Below are 14,815 nucleotides of genomic sequence, written 5' to 3'. Positions count from 1 at the left end.
TTTATCAAAATTTATAACATACAGAAAAATAATTCATATACTATTTCAATAATCCTATTCCAAAATTACTGGCTAGGATTTTGGACTATGTATTTTTACAATACCACTTGTTACGTTTTATTTCCTTTATAATAATAATAATAATCAAAGTTTCCATACACACAACATTACAATAGTTACCATTTCAATTCATCTTGTGGCACCATTCAAATATGTCCATATATATACCCTTGTACATTATTATTATTATTATTATTATAAATAATCCATTTCATAAAAAAATTGTCTAAGCAAAATGATAAAATTTTATACCATGAAAAAAGAGTTCAAAAAGCAAGTAAAAATTTAAAAACACATACCAAATAATTGGTTCAAAAGTTAAATAAATAAAAATAATAATAAGATTTTTACACGAATTTATAGATTTTCTAATATCCGATTTTGCGAATAATTCTTAACGACTTAGCTATTTTAGTTATTAAATATTCTCCGATTTATTTTCAATCTAATAGTCCACCAAAATTATAAGACGAGAGATCTATTATATAAGTCAATCTTTTTTTTTAGTTTTCCCGATCCATGCCTCCCAATAACGAGATTCATTTCTTTATAACTAACTAATGGAAATATGTGTTTAAAGTGTTTAATTATATATGTTAGTGTTGGTTGGGATGTTTTAAATAATTTGAATTTATTCAAACATTATCAATTATATTATTCAATTCATTAATTAAAATATTAAAAAAATTATATTTTGTGTTTTAAAATTTTATTTTATCATTATATATTACTAAATTTATATATTTTTATAAAAAAAAACATTTTCAAAATTTGTAACAAACAAAACTATTGAAAAAATCTGTTGAATATTTTAATAATCCTATACCAAATTAGACCATATGCTGGGTAGGATTTTAGACTATTGTATTTTTACAATACAACATGTTACCAAAGTTTTCTTTATAAAAAAAGATTATAATAACCATCAAAGTTCCAAATTCCAATACACACAATATTACAATAGTTACTATTTCAAGTCATCTCGTGGCACCATTCAAATAGACAAATATATCCAATAGTGTACATTAATAATATTTTATAAATTAATACTATAAACATCATTGGTTCATTTCAGAAACATATTTATTTTTCAAATACATCTCAATTAGAATATGAATACAGAAATAATTGTCTTTTTAAGCAATCATAGGAAAATGTGGGAGGAACGTACATGTTAGGAAGAGTGGTCCTGCAATCATTTAATGTTGCATATATTGTTTTATTTTATTAGTATATATGTGATCAATGTCATTTTTTATTATTTAAAATTGCTATAATCTCTTTGGATTCTCCTAATATATTTCTTAGGGCTAGTTTGATATTTGTTTATTTGTGTTATTTTTATTTTATTTGTTTGTTTTATTAAAGAGTAAGTTATTTGTTTTTTATTTATTCATTTTCTCTTCCATTCCATCTTAGTATCATTTCCAATTAAGTATGACAATTTAAAACCGCCGCGGTAACCAAATCGAATTGTCCTGTTTGGGGACAGTTTTTCTCCCAAATCGAACAAGAATGGGGCATGAATGATATTTGTGTTCCCCGCCCCGATCTTATCCCGATTTGCCCTGAACACTATAAATACAATTAAATATATAAAATCACCGATATATTTATTTATTATATTTTATTTCTTTATAATAATATAAAATTTTAATATATTAAAATATGTATTATATTAAAAAAATTATTTATAAACGGTATCGATTCTCAGAAATCGAAAGTAACAAAGATGATATTAAAAAAAATCAAAATAAAAACGGGACAGAACGATAAATACATTTCCCGCGTTAAACCGCCCTATTATCATCCCTATTTCTAATATCTCGTTAAAATTTAGAATAGATTAATATAATTAAGTGTAGGGGCCAATTTGAGTTTTGATCATCAATATAATCGTCAAATATTTGGTGGGGGGAGATATTCGATCAAACAGAAAAAAAGTGAAAAAGCTTTTGGAAAGAAATCTCTTTCGTTTATGAGCGGAGAGGAAGAAACAGCAGGAAGAAAAAAGAAGAAATTGACCCATCTTCGAATCATTCCTGCGTCTTCCTCTCACACCGTTCATACATCACTTTCTTTCATCCATTCTCTCGTCGGATATCTCTTGGTTTCATCGAATCTGTATCTTTCCTCCTATGTGGATTGAGCTTTTGGAGGTTCCCATTCCCCCTCATCGTCCTCCATAACCCTTATTCTATTACAGGTAATCAATTCTTCTTTTTCCTAACAACCCTTAAACGATTTCCCTCATCGTTGTTTCAATGTTTCTGCCAATTTGATTGTCTGCTTATGATTCCAATTGGGTTACCATAAGAACCCTAAACGATCTTTATTGATTACTTTCCTAAATGTATGGACTTTCTTGAAAAGTTTATGAAATGACCAAGATTTCTGTACATAATATTGTTTACAGAGTGTTTGAAGGGGTGTGTTTAGAGAAAGCAATATGCAGAGCCAACTTGTTTGTAGTGGTTGTAGGAGCATTCTACTTTATCCAAGAGGAGCAACAAATGTATGTTGTGCACTCTGTAATGCCATCACTACAGTTCCTCCTCCTGGTAATGAATCACTATAATCTTTCTTTCAACATTTACTCTGTTTTTCTTTTGCTTAATTTTGAAAATGCAGGAATGGATATGTCCCAGCTTGTATGCGGAGGCTGCAATATACTGCTCATGTATGCTCGTGGCGCAGCGAGTGTTAGATGTTCTTGCTGTCAAACGGTCAACATCGCCTCAGGTAGTGCAATTTGCTTATCTCGATCTTGATCATGATCTTTATCGTTGCCGATATAAATATATCTCGATGTTGCAGCATCATGTCAGCTAGCTCATATCAACTGTGGGAACTGTCATACTTTGTTGATGTATACTTATGGAGCTCCATCTGTAAAATGTGCAATTTGTCATTATATTACTAATGCAAACGTGAGTATACTTCAAATTCTTCTTAGTGGGATGCATTGTTTGATTTTGAATTTGAATATCAGTCCTCATTCGATCTCTGTATTATTTATTGCATTGCAGATGGAAAATTTCAGGATCCCCATTCCTATGCATAATAATGGGACGACAGTAAGTTTTCATTTATGTGCATTTGGTTTCAAAATAGTTATTTATTTGTTTTCAAAAATCTATGCCAGCAGCAACCACCACCACCACCGCCAATGTCTCAGCCTCAAACGCACCACCAAACAGTGGTTGTTGAGAATCCAATGACGGTTGATGAAAGTGGCAAATTGGTAAGGATTCTTATTTACTGTTTTCTCTGTTGATGAAGGATGAAAAAGACTTGATATGGTTAATTTGCAGGTGACCAATGTTGTCGTCGGAGTCACAACTGATAAAAAATGACCCGCCATTGGAGTACCGGTTGGATCTTGTCTAAGAAGATGGGTGCGAATAATATTTAAATTTCATTGATTTATACTGTGTAATCAATCATCAACAATACCCAAAACATAACTTTGTAGTAGTTTGAATGTGGTTTTAAAATTCATAAATGCAATCTATAAGAATTTTATATGAAGGGGTTATGACTTTAGGTGTTAGGATCCAAATAAAAAATTATTTATTGATCAAGCTTTGTAAGAAAGATATTTTTTGGAAGCTACATAAATGAAATCAAAATTCTTCATCTTTCATCTCTGGTCACTGATCTCCATGATTAACTCAACCCCACTGCACGAAGAAGACGATGACTTTCTCCACTGTTTAACTCAAAATTCTGACCCATCTCAACCAATACTTTCCGTCACCTATGCTCCAACCAATTCTTCATTTTCCTCCGTTCTTGAATCCTACATTCGGAATCTCCGATTCGCCACGCCGGCTACCCGGAAGCCTTCCTTCATAATTACGCCCACCCATTTCTCTCATGTCCAAGCCGCAATTATTTGCGCTAGATCACATGATTTCCAGATCAGGATCAGGAGCGGAGGCCACGACTACGACGGCCTGTCGTATGTGTCGGAGTTCCCATTTGTGCTTATAGACATGTTCAACCTCAGATCGGTGGATGTCGATATGGAAACCGAGACGGTTTGGGTCGGATCCGGCGCCACACTTGGAGAGGTTTATTATGGGATTTACGAGAAGAGTAAGATCCATGGCTTTCCTGCTGGTGTCTGTCCCACTGTCGGAGCTGGAGGTCATTTCAGTGGAGCCGGGTACGGCAACATGATGAGGAAATATGGGCTGACCGTTGATCAAATCGTGGATGCTAAAATGATCGATGCTTATGGACGATTGCTTGACAGAGAGTCAATGGGGGAAGATCTCTTCTGGGCAATAAGAGGGGGAGGTGGGGCTAGTTTTGGTGTTATCTTGTCATGGAAAATCAAGCTGGTTCGTGTCCCTGAAATTGTTACTGTCTTCAAAGTGGAGAGGACAGTGGAGGAAGGTGCAACGGAGATGGTTCATAAATGGCAACATGTTGCGAGCCAAACCGACAATGACCTTTTCATAAGAGTGGTGGTGATGCCGTCTGAGAAGAAAGGCCTGAAGACGGTTAAGGCGAAATTCGTCACATTGTTTCTGGGGAGTGCAGACAGATTGATGGGTATCATGAATCAAAGTTTTCCTGAATTGGGTCTGCAAATTCATGACTGCAAGGAGATGAATTGGATTGAATCAGTTCTTTTCTGGTCAAATTATCCCATGGGGACATCCACACAAGTACTGCTCGACAGAATGCCTAGCTCAGAGAAGTTTCTCAAGAAGAAATCAGATTACGTGCAAAGACCTATCAGCATAGGTGATCTTGAAGGGATATGGAAGAAAATGATGGAACTGAAGAAGCCGGTGATGACATTCAATCCCTATGGAGGAAGGATGAGCGAGATATCGGAGTTTGAAACTCCATTTCCTCACAGAGAAGGAAACCTGTACAAAATCCAGTATTCAGTAAACTGGAAAGAGGAAGGGAATGATGCTGATGCTCATTACCTTAGCTTGATTAGGAACCTTTATGATTATATGACACCTTATGTCTCTGAATCACCTAGATCTTCATACTTGAACTACAGAGATGTCGACCTGGGTATCAATGAAAATGGAAGAAGATCAAGCTACTCTGAAGCCAACATATGGGGGACTAAGTACTTCAAGGGCAATTTCGATCGCCTGGTTCGTGTCAAAACATCTGTTGATCCTGACAACTTGTTTTGGTATGAACAAAGCATTCCGTCAATTGCAACTTTTGCAGATTCAAAGTAGGGAAATCCAAAATGAAGTGTGTGTATGTATTAATGAGTGTTGCAAGAAGAATATCTTCTTATTTATTATGTATTTACAAGCCATTGCTAATGATACAACAATTGAAGAAGTTCATGCTAAAGGTTATATTGGTATTGTATTCTGCGATGATGATAGTAGACGAAAGCTCTCCATAAAAGGAACCCTCTCGCGGCTTAAGCATTGGCTCTTAAAGGAAGCACTACATCTATCATATAATATTACAGGTATGTAATTTATTTGGAAACAAATTCATTCTCTTTAAATTACTTTGTACATGCCATGAAATATTAGATAGTATCTTCCAATTTACATCTTTTAACCGAGAAAAGTCATCTTCACCCTAAGTAATTTCTTTTCCCTATAAGGATGTGGATGATTTTAAAGATGATTAACCTTTTTGACAAAACAACAATCTAATAAATTGTCTTGTTTTGTTTCTTAAAATCAAGATTTATTACTGGAAAAAGCTAACACCACCCTCCTGATTCATGCACCCAACCTAATAAACTGCTTAAGAAGATATAATTAGAGTGATGTCTAAACAACAACTTATAATGGGTGTGGCTGGTAAAGAATATACATAGGAATGAAGCTTGGCTCATATACTATTGGTTCTATTCAATTTTTGTAAATCTCAGATTCTTGGTTGGTTTGATTAAATATAAATCCAGATTAATTTATATTTATCAAGACCTATATCATCAAATGTTTTTCTCTTCATGCTGTTATGATTCATCAAGTCAGGGTCGCCTCCTTAACAAGATGTTCCACGAATTACAGTTAGGTTTGATCAAATGGAACTTAAATGCAAAAGCAATAATAGCTTAACCATCTATATTCTAGTCATGTTACTAATTTTTCTATCTTTCCCCAAAAGGACTTGCGCTTTTTTACTTGGCTAACATCTTGATTTGGGTAGTTTTGTAGATCTATAAATATGAAATAAACTTACTTCAACTTCAGTATTCCCACCTTTAAACAACAACAATTATAGGAGATGAAATCCATTTTCTTCCTATTCTTCTCAAATTTTATTCATCTATCTTGGTCTTATTCAATTCAAGCAACTGTTACTTTGAATGCCTTTCCCAGAAAATTAAGTCTTCTCCCCCCATCTCCACCACCTTCTACACCCCAGATCAAAATGCATCATTCACGTCCCTTCTAGAGTCCACTGCCCAGAATCTAAGGTTTTTGGGCCCCTCCGAGACCAAACCAGAAGCCATCTTTACTCCACTCTGCGAATCCCATGTCCAGGTCGCTGTCATCTGTGCTAGAGAAAACGGAGTTCACCTCAGATTCAGGAGTGGGGGACATGACTACGAGGGTATCTCTTACACCTCCAGAATCGAGGAGGATGTGTTCGTGATCATCGATTTCTCCAAGTTTCGCGGGGTCAGCGTGGACATAAACGAGAACACGGCTTGGGCCCAAGCTGGCGCTACGGTTGGGGAGTTATACTATTGGATATCAGTCAAAAGCAAGATCCATGGCTTCCCAGCCGGCCTCTGTTCCAGCTTGGGAGTTGGTGGACATATCACAGGAGGAGCATATGGCTCCATGCTGAGAAAATATGGCCTGGCTGTGGACAACGTTCTCGACGCTCAGCTTGTCGATGCCACTGGCAGACTCCTTGACAGGGAAGCCATGGGAGAGGACCTGTTTTGGGCAATTAGAGGTGGCGGCGGGGCCAGCTTCGGCGTTATCCTGGCATGGAAGCTCAAACTCGTTCCCGTCCCAGAAATTGTGACGGTCTTCAACTTCACAAAGACGCTCGAGCAGCAAGGCGCGGTGAGGATTCTCCACCGATGGCAGCAAGTCGCACCCAATATTGACGAGGATTTATTCATTAGGGTATTAATCAACAAGGTGAATAAGACGACAATCGCCACTACATACAACGCCCTGTTCCTCGGTGACGCTGACAGGCTCATCGGGGTGATGAAAAAAGGGTTCCCGGAGTTGGGTTTAACTCGAAAAGACTGCATCGAGATGAGCTGGATCGAATCGGTGTTATTCATAGCAGGGTTGCCGAGTGGGACTCCGCCGGAGGCACTTCTTCAAGGGAAGTCATTAATGTCCAAGTACTACTTCAAGGCGAAATCAGATTTCGTGAGGGAGCCGATACCAGATTCGGGCATGAAAGGTGTCTGGAAGAGGTTAATGGAGGAGGATTATCCGTATATAATATGGACCCCATATGGCGGCATGATGAACAGGATCCCCGAGGATGACAGCCCTTTCCCACACAGGAACGGGAGTTTGTTCATGATTGATTACCTGAGCATTTGGCAAGACCCGAGCCAGGCCTCAGCCAAGAAGCATATCGATTGGGTTCGGGAGCTGTACAACTACATGGCTCCGTACGTATCAAAGTTCCCAAGAGAAGCGTATGTCAACTATAGAGACCTAGATTTAGGGAAGAACAACAACAGGGAAGGAACCGACTTCACTCAGGCCTGCGGTTGGGGCACAAAGTACTTCAAGGACAACTTCATTCGGCTGGTGCAGATCAAGACAAAGGTTGATCCCCATAACTTCTTCCGCCACGAACAGAGCATCCCTGTCTTTCCTACATAGAAACAACCAAGCAACTCATATAACGAACATTCCACTTTCATTAGCTAAATTATGGGGAAAATAAAGAACAAAGTATAATAAACCCAAAAATAAAAATAATATATAAGAAAGTACTCACAAGCTCTTGAGGTGTTTAAGACTGTCATAGACTCTTCTTTCTTGTTATAGATAATGATTATTCAATCAAATTGGTTAATTAGCACCTTAAGTGGAATTGGGTTAAAATGAAAATACATGATTAAATTTGTTAATAAAATTTATGATATGTTTTAGTGAGAATGAAAAACACAATAAAGTTTTCAATTTATATTTTCATCAGCCAAATCGTCTTTGTCTGGTCTTGGTCTTGGGGGAAATGATCACACTCCCATTTTCAACATCTCAAAATGGTTAAAAAAATGATCCTTTTTCCAAAGAAAACCTCTTTTCCTTCTATTTTTATGAATTAACAATTTGACTAGTCTACCCTCACAAAACTGATTGTTCAATGATTGATTTAATCATTTAAATATTATTATATATATATATATATATTAGTTTTCTTATTATTTTTTTTAAAATATTTAAATAAAAGACTAATATATTTAACCACCTTAAATCAAGATTATAAGAGACGAGATCCTGATGCGGAGACAAAACTCTCCATGTCCTCAAATCAAGTAGCCCAAGACTGGTCTGGCTGGAGGTTCAGGATAAATGTTTTTTCAAAACTTTTATATGTTATATATGATTAATAATAGGGGTAAAGAAATGTGTGTGCTGTTATGAAAATGTGGATGTGTTATTTCTTCTTTATTATCTTAATAATTTCTCTCTTTTATCTTTATTAATAATTTATCTTTCTCTCACAAATAATTATCTCACTTTATTAAATTATAAATATATATTTTAAAACACATATTATATTTGATAAATATATATTTAAGAGAATAAAAAATTAAATATAAAAATTCTTAATTATTTTTTATAGTTTAATTAATTACTTATCTTCTTCTGTTAATTTATAATATATATATATAGAAATGATTAGGTGAGAGAATTTGGTGAGGGAATGACGTGCCATAATCTTATTCGCTGAAAAAATCAAATAATTTCTCTCTTTTCTATCTTTCCTCCCACTTTTACATTTTCCAACCAATGAAAGCAGTCATTCCCTCACCAAATTCCCTCACTAAATTCCCTCTCTCTGTCACTCCTCATAAATATATATATATATATATATAATTAATAATTTATTTATATGTTTTTAAAATGAGTAATAATAGAGAAAATAAATAAATCAATCAAATTAATAAAATATATATATTATAATTAAAAATATATATTATATACAAATACCAGTTGTTTGTCCAATTTCTCTCTTTACAAATTTATTTATTTCATTTTTTTATAAAATATATTAGAAAATAAATTAATTATAATTAACTAATTTACAATGTTATATATTATCTCTTATACTATTATATTAAGTTCAATTTTAAATAAAATGAATAATAAAAAAAAGAATAATTAATAATACATTATGAAAAATTATATATATATATAATAATATATATTAATAATTTAAAAATATTATTTATAATACTTTAATAATAAAAGGTTAAAGATTTTAGAGAAATAAATTATTAAATATTTTTTTAAAATAATAAAAAATTGAAAAGAAAGAAAATATTAAATATTTTTGTATGACAATATATGTATGGTTTAAATTAAAGAGCTAAAAATTGCTACATGTCATATTTATTGTATGACATGTATAAATAGAGACGTATTTATTGAGATACACCCGAAATCAAATCTTCCATACCAGATGACGGTAACAGACAGAAAAGGTGAACCCACAATTATGAGAATCTCATATGAGTGGAGGCCGAATAGATGCTTTGACTGTAATACATTCGAACATGTCTGTTACAAGTGCCCGAAAATAATTGAAGAAGAAAGGAAGAAGAAGATCGAGAAAGAGACAAAGATAGAGACAGAAAAGAAACAGAAAGAAGAACAAGAAATGTTGGAAAAGGAAAAGGTTGAGAATGAAAGACAGAAAATGGTTACTAAAGAATTAGTATTGAGTAAACAGAAGGATCAAGATAAGGAAGGAAATTCAGAACATGGTTTTGAAGAACAGGGGAAGGAAGACAGAGTGGTAAGAGATTCAGAATCAAAGGCTGAGAATGAAGAGGTAACAAAGAAACTTGAATTGGAAGCAAGAATCAATAACGAAGAGGTTGTGGAAAGGGAAAGTGTGGGAGAAAGCAAGAAAGGGGAAGTGGGTGAAGGAAATGGGAAAGATAAAGAAGAGGAAGCTGAATCGATTGAAACTGTACAATCTCCAATTCAAAAAAAAGTTGACCAGAGAAACACAAAAATCCCAAAACAAGAAGGTAAGAAAATTAAGGAAAATACAATTCCTTATAGCCCTGCTATATGGGAAAAACAGAAAGGAAGAAAAAGTAAAGGAAGGGGAAGTAAAGCTGGAACATCTTCTTTTCATTAATGAACTTAATGACATGGAATATTAGAGGGTTAAATGACCCCATAAAAAGAAGAGAAGTTAGAAGAATAGCAGAGAAGAATGAAATCACAGTATTTGGAATTATTGAAACAAAAGTTAGACAAAGTCAAATAGAGAATGTTGCCCAAGGTTGCTTCAAAGAAGAATGAGAATTTATTCATAACTCTGATGGGATTAAAAGTAGAATCTGGGTAGGATGGGATAAAAGAAGGGTTGAAATCAAGAAAATTTTTGAAAGCAAGCAAGTTATTTTGACAGAGGTTATCAATTTGATGACAAGGGTAAAAATATTTTTTGCGGTAGTTTATGCAAGCAACTCTAGGACAGAGAGGAAGACACTTTGGAATGATTTAAGAAGAAGCATTACGGACGACGAACCATGGGTTATTATGGGAGATTTTAACGTTACAAGATTCAGGAATGAAAGAGAGCCTGAGACAGACATAACACAAGACATGCAAGATTTCAACGAATGCATTCGAGACATAAACTGCATTGAACCGTCTTTCTCAGGTAATCTATTTTCATGGTCAACTACAAGAGGGGCGGACAACATGAGAAAGAGAAGAATTGATAGAGGCCTAGTGAATGAAAAATGGGTGGAATTTTACCCAAGAAGCCAAATACAGGTTTTGCAACCAGGTATATCTGATCACTGCCCTTTGAAATTCTTTTGGGAAAAGGAGAAAAAACAGAAAAGACCCTTTAAGTTCTTCAATTTCTGGATGAAAGATGAAGAATTTAATAAAATCCTTAATGAAACTTGGAACATCAGAATTAATGGAACAAAGATGTTTAGAGTTTGTGAGAAACTAAGATTACTTAAAGGGAAGCTGAATAAACTAGACCGGAAAAAATATAGTGGGATTTCTAAAAGAGTAGAGGAAGCCAGAATGAAACTAGAGGAAATACAAAGCAAGGCACTAAGAGCCCCAAATCTACTTTATAACAGGGAAGAGGAAAAAGAGGCTCTTACGCGATTCAGAGACCTCTGTTCTAAAGAGGAAAGTTTTGCTAAGCAAAAATCTAGAGAAAATTGGCTTTCATTAGGAGACAAGAATACTTCTTTCTTCTATAAAAAATGTTCATCAAGGAATTTCAGAAATCAGGTCCTAAGGCTCACAAACTCAAATGGAGATGTTTTACAGGGACAAAAAGCAGTTCATGAGGAAGCAATAAGTTTCTACAAAGAGCTGATTGGAATAGAAACTAGCACAACAATAGAGGACAACCGAAGATTGCTTCAACAGATTGTGCAAAGGAAAATCAGTGAAGAAAGTGGTAACAAATTGATTACAATAGTTAGTATGGAAGAAGTTAGAAAAGCTATGTTTTCGATGAAAGGGGATAAAAGCCCAGGGCCAGATGGTTTCAACGCGAACTTCTTCAAAGAAAACTGGGAAATAGTGGGTAAAGATGTAAGCGAAGGGGTTTTGGAATTCTTCCAAAACAGGAAAATGTTGAAGCAATGGAACGTCACAGTGTTGAATTTGATTCCTAAGAATTCAATTCCGGAAAAAATTCAGGACTTTCGTCCTATTTCATGTTGCAATGTTATTTATAAAATTATTTCAAAAATTATTTCGCAACGTTTGAAAACAGTTATTGATAAACTTGTAGGATTAGGGCAATCAGCATTTATTCCTAAACGCTCTATTTCCCATAACATCCTACTCATGCAAAACTTATTGAATGGATATGGAAAGAAAAACATATCGCCACGTGTGGCTTTCAAAATTGACATTACAAAAGCTTTTGACTCGATCAGATGGGGATCAATCCACGAATTTCTCCTTGCTGCAGGTTTTCCAATTATTTTCATTGATTGGATTATGCAATGTGTTTCCACTCCTCACTTTGTTGTGAGCGTGAATGGTATTCATGGAGGCTTTTTCAAGGGTGAAAGGGGAGTAAGGCAAGGAGACCCTATATCTCCTTACTTATTCGTCTTAATAATGGAAATTCTTGACTGCATTTTAAAAATGCTTCTGAGAAGTCATCATTTCAAATTTCACCCGTACTGCAAAGAAGAAGCAATAACCCATATATGTTTTGTAGATGATCTATTTTTTGTGGCTTATGCGGATGTTGAATCTGTTAGTATAATCAAAGAAGCTCTAACAATCTTTTTCGAGTATTACAGGTCTATACATCAATGAGGACAAAAGTCAGGCTTTCTATGGAGGGGTTAATGAAGAAAGGAAAGAAAACATTTTCAATATTATGAGAATCAAGGAAGGTGAACTACCAGTGAAATACCTTGGAGTACCCCTGTCATCAAAACAACTCCGATACAATCACTTTAGACAACTGGTAGAAAAGGTTAGAAATTCTGTTTTGGGTTGGGCTACGAAAAAACTGTCTTATGCAGGTAGAATCGAGCTCGTTAAAAGAGTCATTTTTGGAATTATTGGCTACTGGGCACAACAGATAGTCATCCCAAAGAAAGTAATGGCTGAACTCGATAGAATCATGAGAGACTACATATGGGGAGCACAAGGCAGAGGAGGAAAAAAAGTCAAATGGGAGGATGTTTGCACTCCCATAGAAGAAGGAGGACTAGGAATAAAAAGTTGTGTTGAATGGAACAAAGCCCTCACCATCAAGAGCTTATGGGAGTTGGAGCAAAAAGCGGACTCCCTATGGGTCAAATGGGTGCATACAAGATTTATGAAAGAAGAGCAGAGTATCTGGACACTAAGCATCAACGAAAGAATGGCATGGTCATTGAAGAAAATCCTAAAAACAAGAAAAGATGCCTTTCAAATGGTGAAAACCACAATTGGAAAATGGAAGAGGGGTACTATTCTGGCATGATCCTTGGCTGGATAATATTCCCATTATATTCAAAGAAGAAATGCAAGGAAACAGAGTTAGAAGAGAATACATCAAATACTCATTTAGAGACGTATATGAAGGTAGATGTGATTCACTTTTGAGGCGTATTCCAGAAGGTGATAGAATCCTAAACCTAATGAGGCAGAAGCAACTCAATGAAAATAATGATGAAATAAGCTGGAAAACAGAAAGCAATGAGAAGTTTATTACAGGAAAGGCATGGGAAATTGTTAGAACAAGAGAACAGGAGGTAGATTGGCATAATGTGGTATGATCTCCAAAGATTATTCCTCGTCACCAATTTATTCTCTGGCTGGTATACAGGAAAAGGTTGACAACAAAAGACAAAATTCGAAAATATATAAACATTCCTGATATCAACTGTGTCCTATGTTCGGGAGTTGAGGAAATCATAAACCATTTATTTGGGGAATGCTCTTTTGTAATACAAATCTGGAGGATGTATGCTGCAAACATGAACATCATCAACTTTCCAAGAATATGGGAAGAAATCCAAGAGTGGATGAAGAATAAAACAAAAGGAAGATCCTTCTATGTAAGTATGTTGAAATGCTACTTTGGAGCAGTAATCTACAATATCTGGAAAGAAAGAAATTCAAGAACTCACAGTGGAAGAAGTAGAACCGCTGAAGATATTTGGAGAGATATAACTTCAGATGGAAATGCACTCATTCAATCCTGGAGAGGAATCGAAAGGAATGAAGAGAATAGAAAGCTCTGCCATATATGGGATATTTCGTTTGAGAAGGTCACAAGTAGAATAAAAGTAAAAACGCTGTAGGCGCTAATTGATTATTGTTATTGTCTGTAATTCAATTATTGTTTCATTGTCAAATCTAGAAATTGTCTAGATCTGATCTTAAACTTTTGTATTTTTTTCCCTCTTTTGGGTTTTTTTAATGAAATGGCACTAAGCTGTTTTCCCAAAAAAAAAAAAAAGAAAAAGAAATAATGGTATTAAAATAATTACAAGCTGTCTACCTAAATTTGTATTTATATCTCATGTACACATCTCTTTCTAACCAAATATAATTTACTATTTTTTTCTTAATTCTTGAAAATTTTATAATAAAAATAACGAAGTTAAAGTATATTTGGAAAGTTGCAAGTTTATTCAAATATAATATAAAGTAAGTGAGATTTTTTAAAATTGGTTAAGATAATATTTATGAATAAATAATATGAATAATTATTATTTTCATACAAATGATGTTCTAGGCGGTAAATGAAGAGGTAAATAATTTTGTTTTTGTAAAAACTTTATATGTTTGAGAAAAAATAATTATTATTTATTACTACTACAAAATATTTAACCTTCTTATTTATAAATTTAAGAGTGTTATAATTAATTTTATTTTATTATTATCATCTATTTTTTACCAAAATTTATGAGTTTGGTTGATGGATGAATATTTTAAGTATTATAAAAACTTCTATTGTTGATCAAATAATTTGATTAAGAAAGAATAATGAATTTTACAATTTTCGGAACATAACAATATTTTGATTGAAACATCTGACATTTCAAGCCCATACCAAATTTAGTTTTGTCAATACCAAA

The 14,815-nt window shown here is 34.1% G+C and overlaps 3 protein-coding genes across 4 annotated transcripts; all 3 read left to right on the top strand.

The window, feature by feature from the left end:
* The first annotated feature begins 1,981 nt into the window (after positions 1-1,981).
* LOC124913856 (protein LSD1-like) lies at positions 1,982-3,580 on the top strand. 2 transcript variants are annotated; one of them, XM_047454290.1, is made up of 7 exons: positions 1,982-2,266; positions 2,477-2,621; positions 2,692-2,802; positions 2,878-2,990; positions 3,090-3,137; positions 3,209-3,304; positions 3,375-3,580. In XM_047454290.1, the coding sequence occupies exons 2-7, from the start codon at positions 2,510-2,512 to the stop codon at positions 3,414-3,416; spliced, it is 522 nt and encodes a 173-aa protein (XP_047310246.1). In that variant the 5' UTR covers positions 1,982-2,266; positions 2,477-2,509; the 3' UTR covers positions 3,417-3,580. The 2 variants fall into 2 exon arrangements, with proteins under 2 accessions (XP_047310246.1, XP_047310245.1); XM_047454289.1 differs by having other exon boundaries at positions 3,206-3,304.
* A 79-nt stretch (positions 3,581-3,659) lies between these two features.
* On the top strand, positions 3,660-5,692 carry LOC124913855 (berberine bridge enzyme-like 8). Its single transcript, XM_047454288.1, has one exon. The coding sequence runs from the start codon at positions 3,681-3,683 to the stop codon at positions 5,277-5,279; it is 1,599 nt and encodes a 532-aa protein (XP_047310244.1). The 5' UTR covers positions 3,660-3,680; the 3' UTR covers positions 5,280-5,692.
* Positions 5,347-8,079, top strand: LOC124916259 (berberine bridge enzyme-like 13). The gene is made up of 2 exons (XM_047456988.1): positions 5,347-5,524; positions 6,295-8,079. The coding sequence occupies exons 1-2, from the start codon at positions 5,347-5,349 to the stop codon at positions 7,878-7,880; spliced, it is 1,764 nt and encodes a 587-aa protein (XP_047312944.1). The 3' UTR covers positions 7,881-8,079.
* The last annotated feature ends 6,736 nt before the right edge of the window (positions 8,080-14,815 follow it).

Source organism: Impatiens glandulifera, chromosome 9 (genome assembly GCF_907164915.1).
Source record: "Impatiens glandulifera chromosome 9, dImpGla2.1, whole genome shotgun sequence".
NCBI lineage: Eukaryota > Viridiplantae > Streptophyta > Magnoliopsida > Ericales > Balsaminaceae > Impatiens > Impatiens glandulifera.
Note: the sequence above shows the minus strand (reverse complement) of the source record. Positions and strands in the feature narration are given on the sequence as shown.